This window comes from Antechinus flavipes, chromosome 3, assembly GCF_016432865.1.
Source record: "Antechinus flavipes isolate AdamAnt ecotype Samford, QLD, Australia chromosome 3, AdamAnt_v2, whole genome shotgun sequence".
Classification (NCBI taxonomy): Eukaryota; Metazoa; Chordata; class Mammalia; order Dasyuromorphia; family Dasyuridae; genus Antechinus; species Antechinus flavipes.
The window spans coordinates 622,125,984-622,143,090 of record NC_067400.1 but is presented as its reverse complement, the minus strand read 5'-3'; the positions used below and the strand labels follow the sequence as shown (position 1 = coordinate 622,143,090).

General features: G+C 34.3%; 2 protein-coding genes across 2 annotated transcripts; both read left to right on the top strand.

The window, feature by feature from the left end:
* Positions 1-815: 815 nt before the first annotated feature.
* LOC127557590 (olfactory receptor 2L3-like) lies at positions 816-1,754 on the top strand. Its single transcript, XM_051990899.1, has one exon. The coding sequence runs from the start codon at positions 816-818 to the stop codon at positions 1,752-1,754; it is 939 nt and encodes a 312-aa protein (XP_051846859.1).
* Positions 1,755-15,569: 13,815 nt separating this feature from the next.
* LOC127558221 (olfactory receptor 2AJ1-like) lies at positions 15,570-16,514 on the top strand. Its single transcript, XM_051991448.1, has one exon. It carries the CDS (start codon positions 15,570-15,572, stop codon positions 16,512-16,514), a length of 945 nt encoding a protein of 314 aa, XP_051847408.1.
* The last annotated feature ends 593 nt before the right edge of the window (positions 16,515-17,107 follow it).

Genomic DNA, 17,107 nt, shown 5'->3' with positions numbered 1-17,107 from the left:
TTGAAGAAGAACCAACAAGCCTGAAATATGTCCAAGATATTGAGGCTAACATGTAACCACAGAATCAGGAAGACTTGCCTTCTACTCCTGCTTCTGACACATCCTGTTGGATGAGTCTGGGCAGCTGGACAACTACCAGCTCTCTAAATTACAGAACAGGTCCTGAAGCACATCCAGAGAGGGAATTCATCATCTAGAGTTCTCTAGAGAATGTAAATCACAAGTCTAGGCAGGAAAAAACCCATTTCAGATACAAACACACACACACACACAAAATTTCTTTTTAGTGTGGGGAGATGTTAAAGAATAAAAAACTCCAACAGAAATCAAAGAAAATCTTTTTGGCCCCAAAGTAGGTTCTAAAGTGGAAAGACAGCCCTGAGACCATGAGAAACATGATCTTTGTTTGAAACTCTGTCTGCAGTCAGAACTATGTTGCTAGCTTTTCACACCCTAATGCAGATGGTATTTACTGTTTTACACCCCAAGATAAAAACCTTATCCACTACCTAAGACCTTGACAACTTAATAAACATAAAGAAATATTGTCTTATTGCCTATCTGGGAATGGAATTCTTAAATGTGATAGAAAGGAATTCTATTGTTATAATGAGTGCTTCAAAGAACCCCTTTGTAGATTTTTCTATAAATATGTGTCTCTGAAACTACGTGGCACTGATCCCCAGGTCTGATGGGGCTCAGTCCTGGCCCTTAAACTTTCATTATTTTGACTGGCCTATATTTTCTGTCATCTGGGCACTTCACTTCTTATTTATTTCTTTTATGTTTCAGGAAAATAATTTAGAAAGTTCTTTATGGAGGAATGGAATCAAACTACTACTGGTTTCTTTTTAATGGGGCTGTTTCCACCAACAAAGACTAGCCTGCTTCTTTTCTCCTTGGTTATCCTCATCTTCCTAATTGCCTTCTTGGGTAACTCAACCATGATTTTCCTCATCTGGATGGATCGCCATCTCCACACCCCCATGTATTTCCTACTCAGTCAGCTCTCCCTCATGGACCTCATGTACATTTGCAGTACGGTTCCCAAGATGGTCATCAACTTCCTGTCTGGCAACAATTCTATCTCTTTAGTAAGTTGTGCTTTCCAAAGTGTCAGCTTCTTAACTACTGGAGGTGTTGAAGCATTACTCCTGGTATCCATGGCCTATGACCGTTATGTAGCCATTTGCCGTCCCCTCCATTATCCTATTCTCATGAACAAGAGAATGTGTTTGCTGATGATTGCTGGGTCCTGGGTCTTTGCATCCGTCAATTCCATTTTCCATACAGTATATGCACTCCGTATGCCCTATTGCAAGTCTAGAGTCATTAACCATTTTTTCTGTGATATCCCTGCCATGATGCCTCTGGCCTGTATAGATACCTGGGCCTATGAGTACACAGTGTTCTTCAGCACCAGCTTCTTTCTTTTGATCCCTTTCATTGGTATCATGGCTTCCTATGGCCGGGTTCTCTATGCTGTTTACCACATGCGCTCAACACAGGGGAGGAAGAAAGCTTTCACAACTTGTTCCACCCACCTGACTGTGGTCACCTTCTACTATGGCCCATTTGTGTACACATATCTAAGGCCCCCATCTCTGCGTTCTCCAGAAGAGGACAAGAACATGGCTGTCTCCTATACCATCCTCACCCCTATGCTTAACCCCATCATCTACAGCTTGAGAAATAAGGAGGTGTTGGGAGCTCTCCAGAGGGTCTTTGGAAAATCCTTATCTCAAAAAGCATAGCTGGGGACATAAAGTCACAGAAACAGAACCATAAACAATCTTACCAGTTGCATAGCTTAACTATATGACAGATTAGGGTACTGAGTGTATTCATCCAGCAATCCTGATTAACCATTATTTTATTTTTATGTATTTTTTCTATCTTTTTTTCTTTTTACAATGCTTTTTATTTTCAAAACATATGCATAGATAGCTTTCAACATCCACCTCGCGAAACCTGCTTAACATTATTTTAGCAATTATTTTTCTCAATCAATATGTAATTTTTCTCTCTCTGCTATGTTCTCCCAGAAACAAATAAGCAAGTATTCAAAACTTCATAGCAACTTGGAAAAATTAATAAAAATAAATCAGAAAATTGGTCAAATCCAATAATGTGTTTCACATTCTGTGTAATTGGTTAATCAAGATTTTGTTGACAGGTGAATGAAATTCTTTATCACCAGTATTTTCAAATCATGGCTGGTCTTTTTGATGATAACAATTCTTAATGGTTTCAATTAAATGTATTAGCAGTGTTATTGTTATTTTGGAAATTATTCTACACTTAATGACCTAAATGAAATTTAAGATACTCTGATTCTGCTTTCTAGTCCCTTTAGGATTGGTTTTCAGGAAAATGAATTTATGTGTATATTGAATGCAGGTACATATTTGTATTTCCCTACCATGATGTTGTGAGATATCTCTATAGTACAATTATAGAAAAGTATAAAATTAGAAAATAAAATAAAAATAAATTGTTCTGCCATATTTGTTTACTTTCCTCTTCATCGTTTTACACATCTTCAATTTCTTTGAAACTGTCTCCTATGTTGTTAAAGCTCAATCATATAGTATTACACTCACATACCATCATTTGTTCTCCATTTTATGGGAAATCACTTAGTTTCCAGTTCTTTGTCTCCCAAAAAGATCTGCTAGAAATGGTTTTATATATAAGTACTTCTCCTCTTCCTTTGATCTTTTTGTAGGTATAGGGCCTGTAATTAGAATATGCACCATTTCATAACTTTGGCAACATAGTTCCATACAATTTCACAACTAAACCAGTAACACAAACCAATAACACATTAATATGCCTACTTTCTGCTCAGCCCTATAATATTTGTCATTTCCATATTTGCCAGTCTGTTAAATGTTATGTGGAATTTTAATTGCCCTAATTTTCATTTCTCTAGTTATTAGTGGTTCAGAGCATTTTTTTTCATATTACTATCTATTGATAGCTTGGATTTTTCCCTAGAGAAAAATTCTATCATCATAAAAATCTGTGATAAAGAGATATTTTCAAACAAAAGCTTTAAGTATAATCTATTATTTGCAAGGCTAAAACTTGTCAGCAATAAAGGTTAATGACCCCTCAGGGATCAAAGACCCCTTCGAGCAGAGAGAGCATTTAAACATTTTAAACATTTGGTCACATAAGGTTAAGTGATTTTAAACTAGAATTGTGATTTATCTATAATAAAAGAGGAGTGAAGGTACAGGGTAGATTTACATTTTTCATAATCATGCTGACTTGCCAAAGTCCAGGATAAGGAAAACAGAAAGTTAGCCAACACTTTAGAAAGTCTTATTTTGGGCAACCCCCTACACTACAATGGTCAGATGCTACATCTGTGACCAGGCAGAACATCTTATGACTACATTGTCTCAATGAGACTGGGATTTAGCCAAGAAAAATGGGATAGTTAACTTCTTGTAAAGAAGTCAAACTATCTTATATATGCTAATGAAAACAGTGCAGAATAACATGGGATGTCAATTTTCATTTTCACAGTTCCCTTTTCCCTTTTCTCTTCCTAATCATGTCATTCATCATTTATCAATTAAAGAATGACTCTTATTCCTAAAAATGTGAATTAGTTCTTTGTTCTTTCTCCTTGAGGCAATCAATCAATTTTTATTAAATTCCTCCTGTGTTTCTGACATTGTATTAATTTCTTGAGATACAAATATAAAAATTAAATGATTCAAACTTTTAATTAATTTAAAATTTCCTGGGGGTTACAACATGTTCACATACTAATAAATAAAGTATTTTCCAAACTTAATGCAAAGTACATAAAATCATATGTACATATTTGTATGCATGCATTCATATATGTATACTTAGATACACTTATGCATATATGACTACTTCTACCAGATTTCCATTCTCAAATCCAACTGAAACAATTTCTTTTTTGGACATTTCAAATGGGTGTCCCATAGATGTGCAAAATTCAACTTGTCCATGGTGGTACTCATGATTTTTCCCTCCCATCTCAAATTTTTTCTAAACTTCCCTATTCCTGTTGAAGATAGCACTATTGGTATCATCACACACAGAGTCATTTTTAGCACCTCACTTGCTTTCACCCACCATATCCAATCAGTTACAAAGTCTTGTCCCCATTTATCAAATAATTTTCCATTTTTTCTCACTAATATGACCACTACACAACTTCAGATTCTCATCACCCATTTTTTAGGCTATAGAACTAATCTTACAAATGATTTCGAATAGCTAGTTTCTCCAATCCATCCTTCATTCAACTACCAAAATTTTGTTTATGCCCTTATGTGCTTTTTAAAGTTTTTGTTTGGATATTTAAACGTCTGGAAGGAGTAAAATTAGTTCCATTCCCCCACTATTATAATTTTACTGACTATTTTTGCCTAATACTCATTTAACATTACTTTAAGAATGTAGATGCTATGTCATTTGATGTGTTGTGTATATGAATTTGTTTATGAAGAAAAAAGAAAGGTTAATTCATTCAAGCAATCCTTTGGATATCCCAGCTCTTAATAACACAATTGCCACTGGGCTTTGCATTTATCACTTGTCTCATAAAGTCTCTGATTGTTGCAATATTTACTGCCAGGGTGGTGTGGAACTCAAAATCTATAGGGCAGGCACAGTACTTTGTGGACCAGTGATCAATATAAATATTTGCTATCTAAGTAGCACAGTGGATAGAGCACTGGCCTTGGAATCAGGAAGATTTCATCTGCATGATTTCAAACTGGAAAAGTTTTGCCAGACACTTATTAACTACATGACTCCGGGCAAGTAACTTAATGCTGTTTGCCTGCTTCCTCAGCTGTAAAATGAGCTGGAGAAGGAAATAGCAAACCACTCCACTGGCCTTGCCAAGAAAACCCTCAATGGGGTCACAAAAAATCAAAATGGACTGAAACAATAGAACAAATACAACCAAGAATGATTGGGAGTATTGAATCGGATTATTTATATCTATATCTAAATGCTATTGTTAAATAAAATGAACTTTGGGAGTTGCCTTGCAATTCTAGTCTCCACTTGACATGAATGGCCATCCCATTTGACCTCTCCCAGTCACTCCCCACAATACTTTTAGAAGAATCACTCATAACTCTACAGAAAACATTCGATAACTCTGAAAAACAAGAAGGGGATAGTTGGGCAAAAGGATTCTCTGAAGGGCTACAATAAATCCCAAAGGAGATGTTGTGTCTAATTCAGATCAACAAATTGGCCTTTCCTTCAGCAGCAGTACCTTATATCCCATGCATCCTTGGGCTTTATATTTCCAGTGGAAAGTGATAAAGAGGCAGTAGCTCCCTTCATTTTCTCCATTTTCAGACTGTTTTTCCACCAAACCATCTTGAGTACAGTGACTGAGTAACTTACTAAAAAAACAGATTGAAAACATAAATGTTTTAATTGTATCAACATTTTATTATTAAGTGTTTAAGTCTTTTGTAGATGGCAAAAGTATCTCCTAAAAGCATTGTAATGTCTACAGATGCAGGTAAGAATGAAGGGATCCCAGGATCTAGGATACTGAATCAATTGATTTCAGGATTTCATTCTTGCATTTTCAAGGGTAAGAATAACCACAGAAGCAACATTAAGAAATATTTTGGTAGTACTTTGCAATTTATAATGCTTTCAATATCAGATACATTGTAATGATGTTTTAAAAATTGTTAGTTTGACTGACTTATTCCTCACATCCTTATTTCAATTGATCTTAACAGCAAATGTGAGATAGCTGTTTTAATATCCCCATTTTACAGATGAAAACACTGAAAGATAGGAAAAATGAAATGTCTTGGGTGAGTGTCTGCTACTTAACTTAACCTCAGTTTTCGTGATTCTTATTCCAACATACCATGTTGTCTCCCACAGAATCCTAAAATCACTGATTTAAAGTTGGGGTGGATCTTAGAAGTCAGTTCAGATGTTCCCCTCAACCTGCCCTTGCCCACATTCTACTAAATCAAGCCCATTATTCCACAAGACTCATTATTTGACATTTCTTCCTTCTTATAAACTAAAATTTTTCTCTATATGTTTGTGTATCATTCCAGCAAATGTTACCCTAGGGTACCTATAATTCGAGGACATTAGACATTGAGAGGAGCTTTATAAAGCCCCTGAAAGTAATATTTTACATGGCTTATAAGTTTGCACTCATTAGATTCTAGCTTCTGTGATGGTCAGAGGTGAGTTTGCAGAAAGACAGAGAGATCAGGAGATGAGATAAGAATAGAAAAATAGAGCAACTTTTAGGTAATACTTTCTCTGTTAGGAAACAACAAAGTACACGTTTCTTTTGTCAGACATTATGCAAACCTTTCTACCAATTTGATTGAGTTTCTTTTTTTCTATTTCCTTTCAATGAATTGACTGAATTGGTGGGGTAGTAGATTGCTTTCTCTATGCAAGAAAATAGATCTAACTCTATCTGGTGACAAATGTAAGGCTGAGTGCTAGTGAATATCCCCCCTTTTATCCCAGAAACCTTCACTTGCCTGACTATTTTCTGTTAAAGGAATACTTGTCTGTGAGCTGAAATTTTCATTGCTTAAGATGTTCCAGATAAGAAAAAGGGGTGGTGTGTGGTTTCAGAAACTGGACAGTTATTCTTTCTGGTGGTGATCAACTGGACCCAGAAAAACTGGTTCAAATAGCATTTACAATGAATGATAAATTTATAAAATAATTGTATTAAGTGAATGTTCTGGATGAGACTAGGTACTCATAATGATTACACTGTGTGAATTCTTCAAGGAGAGATTGTTATTTGCTTTTCTTCAGATACCCAGTGCTTGGCACAATGCTTGATACATGGCAGGCACTTAGAAAATGCTTATTGATTGACAATAAGGTTTACAAACATTTTAAAAATTGGACATTGTCCACAAGGAACTTATGATTAAATAGGGCTGATAAAACAAGCAGTCAGCTATATAGAATATAACCAGAGCAGTAGAGCTAACCAGAGCTGATGGTCTCAGAAAGCCAGAAGAAAATAGGAGAACACTTCATAGTCATTTTATAAACAAGAAAGATCCCATGGCAGTGCTGATCGGTGAGTTGAGACTTGAAGGAGGAAAAGAATCTCCATATGCTGATCTCCATCCCAGGCACATGGCATGGTCTGGGAGTTCACAGACACAGAATGGAGAAAAGGGAAGTCCCTTATTGTTCCAGGTGGGCTTGAGAATGGGTAGGATTTTATGTATATTTTGTAATGCTATTATAATGTTTTCAAACATAGTCAATCAATAAGATTTTTTAAGTACCTTCCATATGTCAGGCAATATATCAAGGATGGGGTATCCGAAGTAAAACAAATGGCAGTCTTGCCTTGAGAAACCCTCACAATCTAATGACTTTGAGCATCTAGCATCACCCAGAACATGCCCTTAATCCATATATGTGGAATTTTATTATTCAGTGTAAATGCTTTTTGAACCAGTTTTTGTAGGCACAGACTGGATCCAGTTGCAAAGCACAGTCCATTACATATTGCAGTCCCTTAAGAAATACCTAGTTATTTGAATTGTAGAGGCCAGTGAGGGAGAGCATCATGAAAAGGGACTTTATAGACAAATTATAATGAAGTTATTAGGGGCCTTAAATGTATTATCAATATTGGGGAATCACAGGGTTTGAATTTGCTGAAACAAAAATTCTAGAAACAAGTTACTATTTATTTCAATCTATGCATTGAAGCCACTGTTCATTTTAGAATTCTCTAGATCTAATCTAATATGGAAACAAGCACAAATAGACTTGACAGGTTAAAAAAGCACAAGATATTACTAGGTCAATAACCGAAGTGGCCTGAGGAAGTAAAGATTCTAATCAAAAGTAGTCTGCTCAACCTAAGGGCAAAAGAGCTCATATCCACATAATGTTTAGAATCCAGGAATATTTGGCAATCTTGGTACTAGGGTGTCCTATTTTGAATCAGACTGGATCTGTTGTAGAACCATCTCCTCAGAAGATTGAAAACAGTACATAAGCAACCTCTTATTGTGATCAATTAAGTCAAACAAAAGTTACTTTGCTAAATTCAAATATACCCTTATTATTTATTTGGATGGATTCTCTAATTCTGTCAGAAAAGGATCATAGTCCTAGAGGACTTTAGAAACTAGTTAGTATAATGTGTTAATTTTTCTGATTTTACTTATTCTTGCTAATTTTACATCTAAGATTTACAAGTTAGTTTTACAACTGTGATGTAGCAGAGTGAAATGTTTTTTCCAGTCATAAAACTAATGATAATTTGACAGGGTATTTGAACCAAGCTTTTCCTGATTCCAAATCCAGTGCCCTTTCAACTATCCCACAATGCTTTCTTCCAGAACCTATAACACTTTTTAATTTCATAAAAAAATCATTTTCATTTCAACATCTTTTAGAATTATACATTCTAGAAAATCAAAATTATGGGCTGAATCCTCCAGTGGAATACATTATTTACCTTCTTATTATTTCTTATAGAAGTGCTAACCTTGAGTGGCATTTCAACTAATGATCATATGTGCTTTTTCATAAATGATTTCATAAATGATATAGGTGCTCCCCTGAAAACAATTAAGAATGATGGATCTTAAGAGATCAGATGCCTGAGAAGGTGGCATCAGAAGGGCACCAAAGTGGAAAAACAGTGCAGCATGAAGAGGCTGTTTACCCTAAAAGTAAACATGACTGATTTTCAGTTTTAAAAGTTGACAATGAAATAGAAACCTTTCAAATCAGAATTTCCTTAATTTTTTGTACCACTGTGCTATATATTGAAAATTAATCTCCAAAGTATTTTGTGGGATGAGTGTAAGTTAGAACAATGAATTTTATTTTGTATCTAAAGAAAACAATAAGATGAAGCTGATGAGGAAAGAAATTACAAGTTTTCTTTTAGCTATATTAGGTGAAAGAGGAAGATCAAAGAAAGGGAAAGACCACTGTTCAATGTGGTTGGGATGATAATCACTAACAACAGAGAGAAGTGAGAGCTTCTCAGTTTATATTTGACTTGCTTTTTTGCCAAGGATGATGACTTTTGTAATGGAAAGAAAATAAGAAAAGTGACTACTAGAGTTATTAATCATAGTTAGTGAGGAGATAGTATAGCAAGAGATAACCCTTTATGGATTCAGTTAAACTAACTTGTATAATCATAGATAATAATGATGTCATTTTAACATTGTCCATGGGGTTTTCTTGGCAAAGATTTCTTGACTTGCTATTTTATTTTCCAATGGCAAAGATCCATATGATCAAAGCTGTTTTTTTTTCAATAGCAATGAATGTCTATGAGATTTGGACTATAGGGAAAGTTAAGAGTCAGAGAACTGATGCTTTTGAATCAGGGTGTTAGAGAAGACTTTTGACAGACCTCAGCACAGCAAGGATAGCAAACCAGGCAATAGTTAAGGAAATTAATTCTGACTATTCAGTGAAGGTCATATATTGAAGCTGAAGCCTAAATTCTATGGCTACAATGAGAAGATGGTACTCCTTAGAAAAGACTGATTTGAGAATATTGAAAGCAAAAGGAAAAAAAAGAACAGCAGACAGTGAGATGGATAGTATCAAGGAAATAATGAACATAAACTTAGAAAGACATTTAAAGCTAGTGCAGGATAGAAGGGCCTGGTGTGCTATGGTTTATGGGGTTACCAAGACTCAAACAAGTTATAATGAACAATAACATCAAATTATTGAGCTCATTCTTTAAGTATTACAAAGTGTTTTTTTCTTATTTTCTTTTCTATTTTCTGCAATGTATAGAGAAAAAAATGGAATTTTAGAAAAGCCAAGTGATTTAATCAGTGTCACATATCTAGAAAAATTACAAATATAGTACTTGACACAGTATTTCCACTCTGCTCTTTCCAGTTACCTTAGCTTCATAAAGAACTGGGAGATGTGATTGCTGAGCAAATGCCAGTGACATTTGAAATATTGTGGTGAATTGGATAAGTACCAAAGGAATGGAGGAAAACAAATGTTGGGCAAATTTTCAAAACAATGGAAGAGAATAGAATCTATAACCCAAGGGATTATGATCTTTACTTTAGTTTCAGGATAAATTTTAGAATAGATACATGTGTATAATTAAGAAAATATTTGTAAAATAAACTAGGCAAATCCCTTTTTTCAGCATATCTAGCTCACCCCATTTTCATGTGTGAGTGTGTGTGTGTGTGTGTGTGTGTGTGTGTGTGCTGTTTGAAAATGTAAGATCTTTGGTGGCCATTCCAAGAAGACTGTACATTGAAACCGTGATTTCAGAGTTGAGAAGTTTGCTCTTATGGACAAATGTATGATGGATATATGTAATTGGATACAATCTATTTCACCACGTTCACATTGAAAATAATATCTACTATTTGTTATTTCTAGTGCCAATGTTAGTATTGCCTATCCATCTATCTAAATCAGATCTGTCATATATATTAAGGTAGAAGAACATAATATTATTTCATGATAAAAATAATAAAAAGGGTAGATTCAGAGAAATGCAGTAAGATTTAAAGTCATTGAAATAGAGGTAGCTGAGTTTAATCAAGGAGAACAATTTATACAATTATTACCACATTGTTAAAAAAAAAAAAAAACTTTGGGAAACAACTAAGCAAAAAATACTTAAGCACTGACTATGTATCACAGACTTTGCTAAGTGCCAAGAGTATGAAGTAGAGCAAAAACTAGTCCTGACTCTCAAGGAGCTTACAATTTAATGGGGGACATAAATATATAAAACAATCTATAGAAAGAATATATAGGAAATAATCAACCAAGGTAAAACATTAGAATTCAAAAATAGAAGAAATTTCATATAGAAGATTGGATTTCATTTGTGACTTGAAGACAGCCAAGAAAACCAAGAAGTAAAGAAGAGAAAGATTTTCAGATATGGAGGATAGTACAAGTGCCCAGAGATACCAGATGGAGTATCTAGTTTGAGAAACAATAGTGGACAGCAGTGTATAACTGGATCACAGAGTAAAATAGGAGCAATAATATCTAAAAATTGAATTCTATTTGATAAGCATTTATTAAAAAACCTACTTTATACCAAGAACTAGTCTACATGGTGCAGATTTTAAAAACCAACACATTCCTGACCCTCAAAGAGTTTACAGTCTAGAGAAGACTGAAAAGTATTGGGCATAAGTTATGAAAGGCTTTGAATGTTCGACAAGTTTTACATTTGTTCCTAGAAGTATTGGGAGCTAATAGAGTTTGTTGGTCACAATTCCAGTGTTTTAGAAAGGCTGCTTTAACAACTGAATAGACAGTGGCCTAAAGTTTAGATAAAAGTTTTAAGGAAAGGAGACAAACTAGTTAGTGATTGTAATAGACCAGGCATTAGGTGATGATGGCTTTTCCCAAAGGTAGTGAACAGAGAACATATCCAAGAGATGTTATGAAGATAAAATTGAGTGATTTTGGTTAAAGATTGCTGGTTTATAAGCCTGGATGTCAACAGCTTTAAATAAACTAAAATATACTTTAATACTCATCCCATTCAGTGTAAAAGAAACTAATGGGCCTTTATGTTAGGAACATCTGGTTTATAAGTAAAACATAAAAGGGTTGAAGATTTATTAACTTTGTCAAAACACCATGAATAATTGAAAATAGAATTAGTAGATGTGAGATATAGTGGGTATTAAATAGAATCACCAAAACAAAATGAAAATAATTACAATTTAATTGATCCAAAGTGATTACTAATCAATGCAGGACTCATTTCCAAATGAACTGTCTACCAACAATCACTCCTATAACTGGTTAGAAGAAAGAATTCAAATGCAAAGAAATATCCATTCTAAATGGTTATCAAGAAGGTGAATATGGAAAGAGTTGTCAAACTAGATCAACAACACATATTGGAAGCAACCCTGTTTTGAAAGCACTAAGGTATAATCCTACAGCAGAAATATCTAATATAATTTCCTTTTAGGTACAATTGTGGTCCTTGAATGGGACAGTGAAGAGGTACAATGGATAGTGTAAGACCTACAATCAGGAAAACCTGACTTCAAATCTAGCCTCAGATACTTACAAGCTCTGTGACCCTAGGCAATTCACTGAAGCTTTTTTTGGTTTAGTTTCCTCATCTGTAAAATGAAGATAACAATAGTACTTCTTCAGTTGCTCCTAATAATAATAATAACTACCCTTAAGCAAAATCACTTTTGTATAGCCAAATAAAGAATGGCTTACAATGGGGAAAGAAATTTGAGGAAGGCAGATGCAATAATCTAAATACGAGGTGGTAAGTAGAGAAAGAGGTATATTCTGGAGGTGTTGTTGAAGTGAGATATGGTGAGGAGTGAGAAAATTTGAGATGGTGAGAAATGCAGAATGATTCCTAAGTTGTGAGCCTGAGAGACTGATAAGATGATTCACCATTGACAATTACAAGTAAGGTAATGGGGGAAATAATTTAGAAAGAAAGAAGTTTCATTTTGGATGTATTGAGTTTAAGATATCTACTGAAAGCTGAGATGTCTAAAAGGCAATTGGTGTTACAAGATTGGAGGTCAGAAGAGGAACTGAAGCAGGAAAGGTAGATTTGAAAATCATCAGCATAAATGTGGTAATTAAATCAATGGCAGCTGATGAATGAAGTGAAGTAATATGGAGGGAAAATAAAAGGGCCCAGAATAGAAATGTGAAGTAATACTTAAAGGGCATGATCTGCAGAAATATTCAGTAAAGGAGAAAGATATAGAGGGGTCAGGTAAGTAGAAGGAGAACCAAAAAAAAAAAAAAAGGAAAACCTAGAGAGTAAAGAATATCATGGAGAAGAGAATGATCAACAGTGTCAAAGTCTACACTAAGATCAAGGAGAAAGGATTGAAAAAAAGCCATTGGGTTTGACATATATAAGCTTCTTAGTAATTTTGGAGACAGCAAGTTCAATGGAATGCTAAGATTGAAAATGGAAACCCAGGATAAACTGAAATCTTTGAAGAAATATAAGGAAATCATTAAAGATTAATTATAAGGCATTCATTACATCAAACTGTTTACTTTTTACAGTATCAGTATTATCGGTATTCTTAAAACTATCATCATTACTTAAGTACTTTGAATGGGTTGGGTATGGTGGGATGAATATTTTAAAAATGGGTAGAAAAAGATTTAGTGATACATCATAATATAAAATATTATTAAAATGGGATGTGATAGTTTTTCAACTTTTTGTTGTTCTCACTTTTTTCTCATTTTTCTCTTTTTGATCTGATTTTTCTTGTGCAACATGATAAGTATGAAAATATGTATAGAAGAATTGTACATGGTTAATATATTTTGGATTACTTGGTGTCTAGGGGAGTATATGAGGGAAAGGAAGGAGAAAAATTGGGAACATAAGATTTTGCAAAGGTGAATGTTGAAAATTATCTTTGCATGTATTTTCAAAAAAAATCTATTATTTAAATAATAATAAAATAAAATTGGTGTGTGAAAGGAAGAACTGAGATAAAAGATGCAGGTAGTAGTAGAGGACTGGTAATGTTGCAACCTCATTCTTATCTAGATTGAAGAGGAAGTAATGTGTACATGTGGAAGAAGGTAGAAGTCTCTGAATATGTAGAGAATCTGAGAAAAGATGAAGAAAAGATTGGGAGGAATTTTGGGGGTTGTGTAGATTGGGAATTTGGAGAAAAAAGCATCTAGTTGTTCTACTTTACTCTTTTTTAAAAATAACTTTTTATTGATAGAACCCATGCCAGGGTAATTTTTTACAGTGTTATCTCTTGCACTCACTTCTGTTCCGATTTTTCCCCTCCCTCCCTTTACTCCCTCTCCCAGATGGCAAGCAGTCCTTTACATGTTAAATAGGTTACAGTATATCCTAGATACAATATATGTGTGCAGAACCGAACAGTTCTCTTGTTGCACAGGGAGAATTGGATTCAGAAGATATAAATAACCCGGGAAGAAAAGCAAAAGTGCAAGCAGTTTATATTCATTTCCTAGTGTTCTTTCTTTGGGTTGTTCTACTTTATTCTTGAAGAGGACCAGAATGACATTACTATTTTAGAGTCAAGTTAGTGTATCAGACTGCAGCTTATATGAGCTTGGAGTGCTCTGCAACAGATCAGACACAAATAGGCTCTTTGAACATTTTGGGCAGATTCCCTAACTTTGCTCATCTCACGTTTTTTGACCTGAGCTAATTCAATTTGCTTTGATCATAGAGCACAGCAACTTTGCTGATGAGAACAGATCATGTTGGCCAACCTTGTGTCAGTGTCTCGCACAGCATGGGGGAGGGACCTTTAAAGGGGTTGGATTAGGATTGGGAGGAGAAGGGCAGTCATGGGAACTGGACTCTGATGGTTGGATGAGATGGGGAATGAGAGAATAAAGAGAAAAGATAAGGTAATAGGATAAAAAAAGTAAGAAAGAAAAGTGAGTAAAAAAATAAGATGGAGGGAAATGCAAAAATGTAATTATAACTTTGATTATAAATAGAATGTATATAGCACTTCGCTTTGTGTTGGCAAAGAACTGAAAAACAAAGGGATTCCTATTAATTGGAAAATGGCTGAACAAGTTGTGACACATGGTTGTAATGGAACAGTGTATTATATGAAGTGATGGGCTAAAAGCTCTTTTTAAAAATGATAAGAAAAATGAGAAGAACCAAGAAAACTCTGTATATAGTGATAGCAATATTGTTTTAAGAATGACATTTTAACTGTTATAAAAAGAAAAATTGAAAAACAAAAACATATGAAGTTATCTGCATTCAAAGAAATAATTGATAAATAGCAATATGTATAGAATAATTTTACATATATTTATTTGCTGGCTTAGACAGAGGGAAGCAAAAAAAATTAAGGAAAAAGAGAAATTTACATAATAACTTTAATATAAATTCAAAAGGCCTAACAAGTTATATTTAATTGATTTGTAGTTTTATGTACATTATTATTTTTTATTATACTACACTATGAAAATGCTTGCTTAATTCCAAAAGTCAAAAATAAAATAAATTTTAAAAAATAATGAAGTTAATTAATCTATAAACAAAACAATCCTTGCTTGACTTAGGAAATTTTTTGCTCCTAAATCTGTCATATTTGCATATTTTAAAAACAAACACTTCTCCCTCAAAGATCCATTAAATTCATATCTTTTCACTGATTTGAAAAATGTTTCTTGCTCTTCAAATAGGAGGAAAGACCAGGCCTTGAGAAGCTGAATTAGCTTTCTGATTGTCTATCAAGCTAAAAAATCAACTAAGAAAGGAACATAAATGTAAAACTACCCAGATGAGCCATTTTGAATATTTTCCCAGCACTTCAGTCAATGAATTGATGTCAAGGTGTCAATTAATCCCAGTGATTCATTTGATTGATTTTTTTGAATTCCAACTTGTTGACATAAATAAATGAAATGACTATTGTGACAGTCATAACTTTAAGCTACAGATTCAGTCTTGGGATTTGTATTTATCCAATCTTCTTTTTCTAAAACTTGTCTTTTGGGCTTTAGGTGGAAAAAGTGAAATACTGATGTGGGAAGAAAAAAATCAAACTTTTGTTAAAGATTTCATCCTTTTAGGATTATTGCATCCAAACCAATATGGATTCTTATTCTTAACACTTATTCTTATTATTTTTATGGTGGCAATTATGGGGAACACAGTCTTGATTCTTGTGATCCGCCTCGACATCCGACTCCACACTCCAATGTATTTTCTTCTCAGCCACCTCTCCTTCATAGATATATTGCACATTTCCAACATCGTTCCCAAGATGGCCAGTAATTTCATATCTGGCAGGAAATTCATCACATTTGCAGGTTGTGGATTACAGATTTTCCTCTCTCTCATTTTTTTGGGTTCTGAATGCCTTCTTCTTTCAGCTATGTCCTATGATCGCTACGTAGCTATCTGCCACCCATTGCGTTATCCCATCCTCATGAATCATCGGATCAGTGTCCTTCTGGCTGCAGGATGCTGGCTTGTGGGAACCATCAACTCTACAATTCACACAACTTATGTTCTGCACCTCCCTTTTTGTGGCACAAGAGCCATCGACCACTTCTTCTGTGAAGTCCCAGCCATGTTGAAACTCTCCTGTGTTGACACATCGCACTATGAAGGAGGGGTCTATGTGAGTGGTGTAGTTTTCCTCCTCACTCCCTTTTCCATCATTCTTGCCTCTTATTGTCAGATTCTCCGCACTGTGCTTCACATTAAATCTATGGAGGCCCAGAAAAAAGCCTTCTCCACTTGTTCCTCCCATCTAGCTGTAGTTATCATGTACTATGGGCCATTTATCTTTACATACATGAGACCAAAGTCCTATCATACTCCAGGTCAGGACAAGGTCTTAGCCATTTTATATACAATTCTCACTCCTATGCTCAACCCTATCATCTACAGCCTCAGAAATAAAGATGTTTTATGTGCCCTAAAGAAAGTTTTAGGGAAGGCACTTGTGCACAGAAATTAATATTTATATAAAACTTTAGCCTATGTCCATGGATGACCTATCATAAATGTGTAGAAAATATTCCATTTATTTGTTAGGCTTATTTCAAGAATTTTGACTTAAGACCAAGAATGACACTATTGATTTGTGTTTCAGTTCTTCAATATCATATTTAGAAAGTAGCAACCAAATGTTAAAATAATATTTAAAAAAATTAAAGCTCTGTGATTCATGCCAAAAGTATTTTATGTCATGGTTTCATTAAAGTTACTATCAAACTGCATTGTTCTTGTTATCACAGGTAGACATTTATAAATGAATTCGTCAGTGATCAACTCTCTCTTCTCAGCAGGACTTAATCTCAGATAGCAAACAATGCATACATGCAAACACACAAATTACTCTTTTTCACTGACAAAAAAATAGTCTTATCATGAATATATAGAAAGGTCACTTTGAAGGGTATAGTTGCAGATGTTCTTGAGTTTTCCCTTTGAACCATTGAAAACAACTAGGATTCTGGATTATCAATAACAAAAATAACAAAAATCATGTAACACATCAATGGATGCAGAAAAAGTTTTTGATAAAATACAGCAGTCATTCTTAATTAA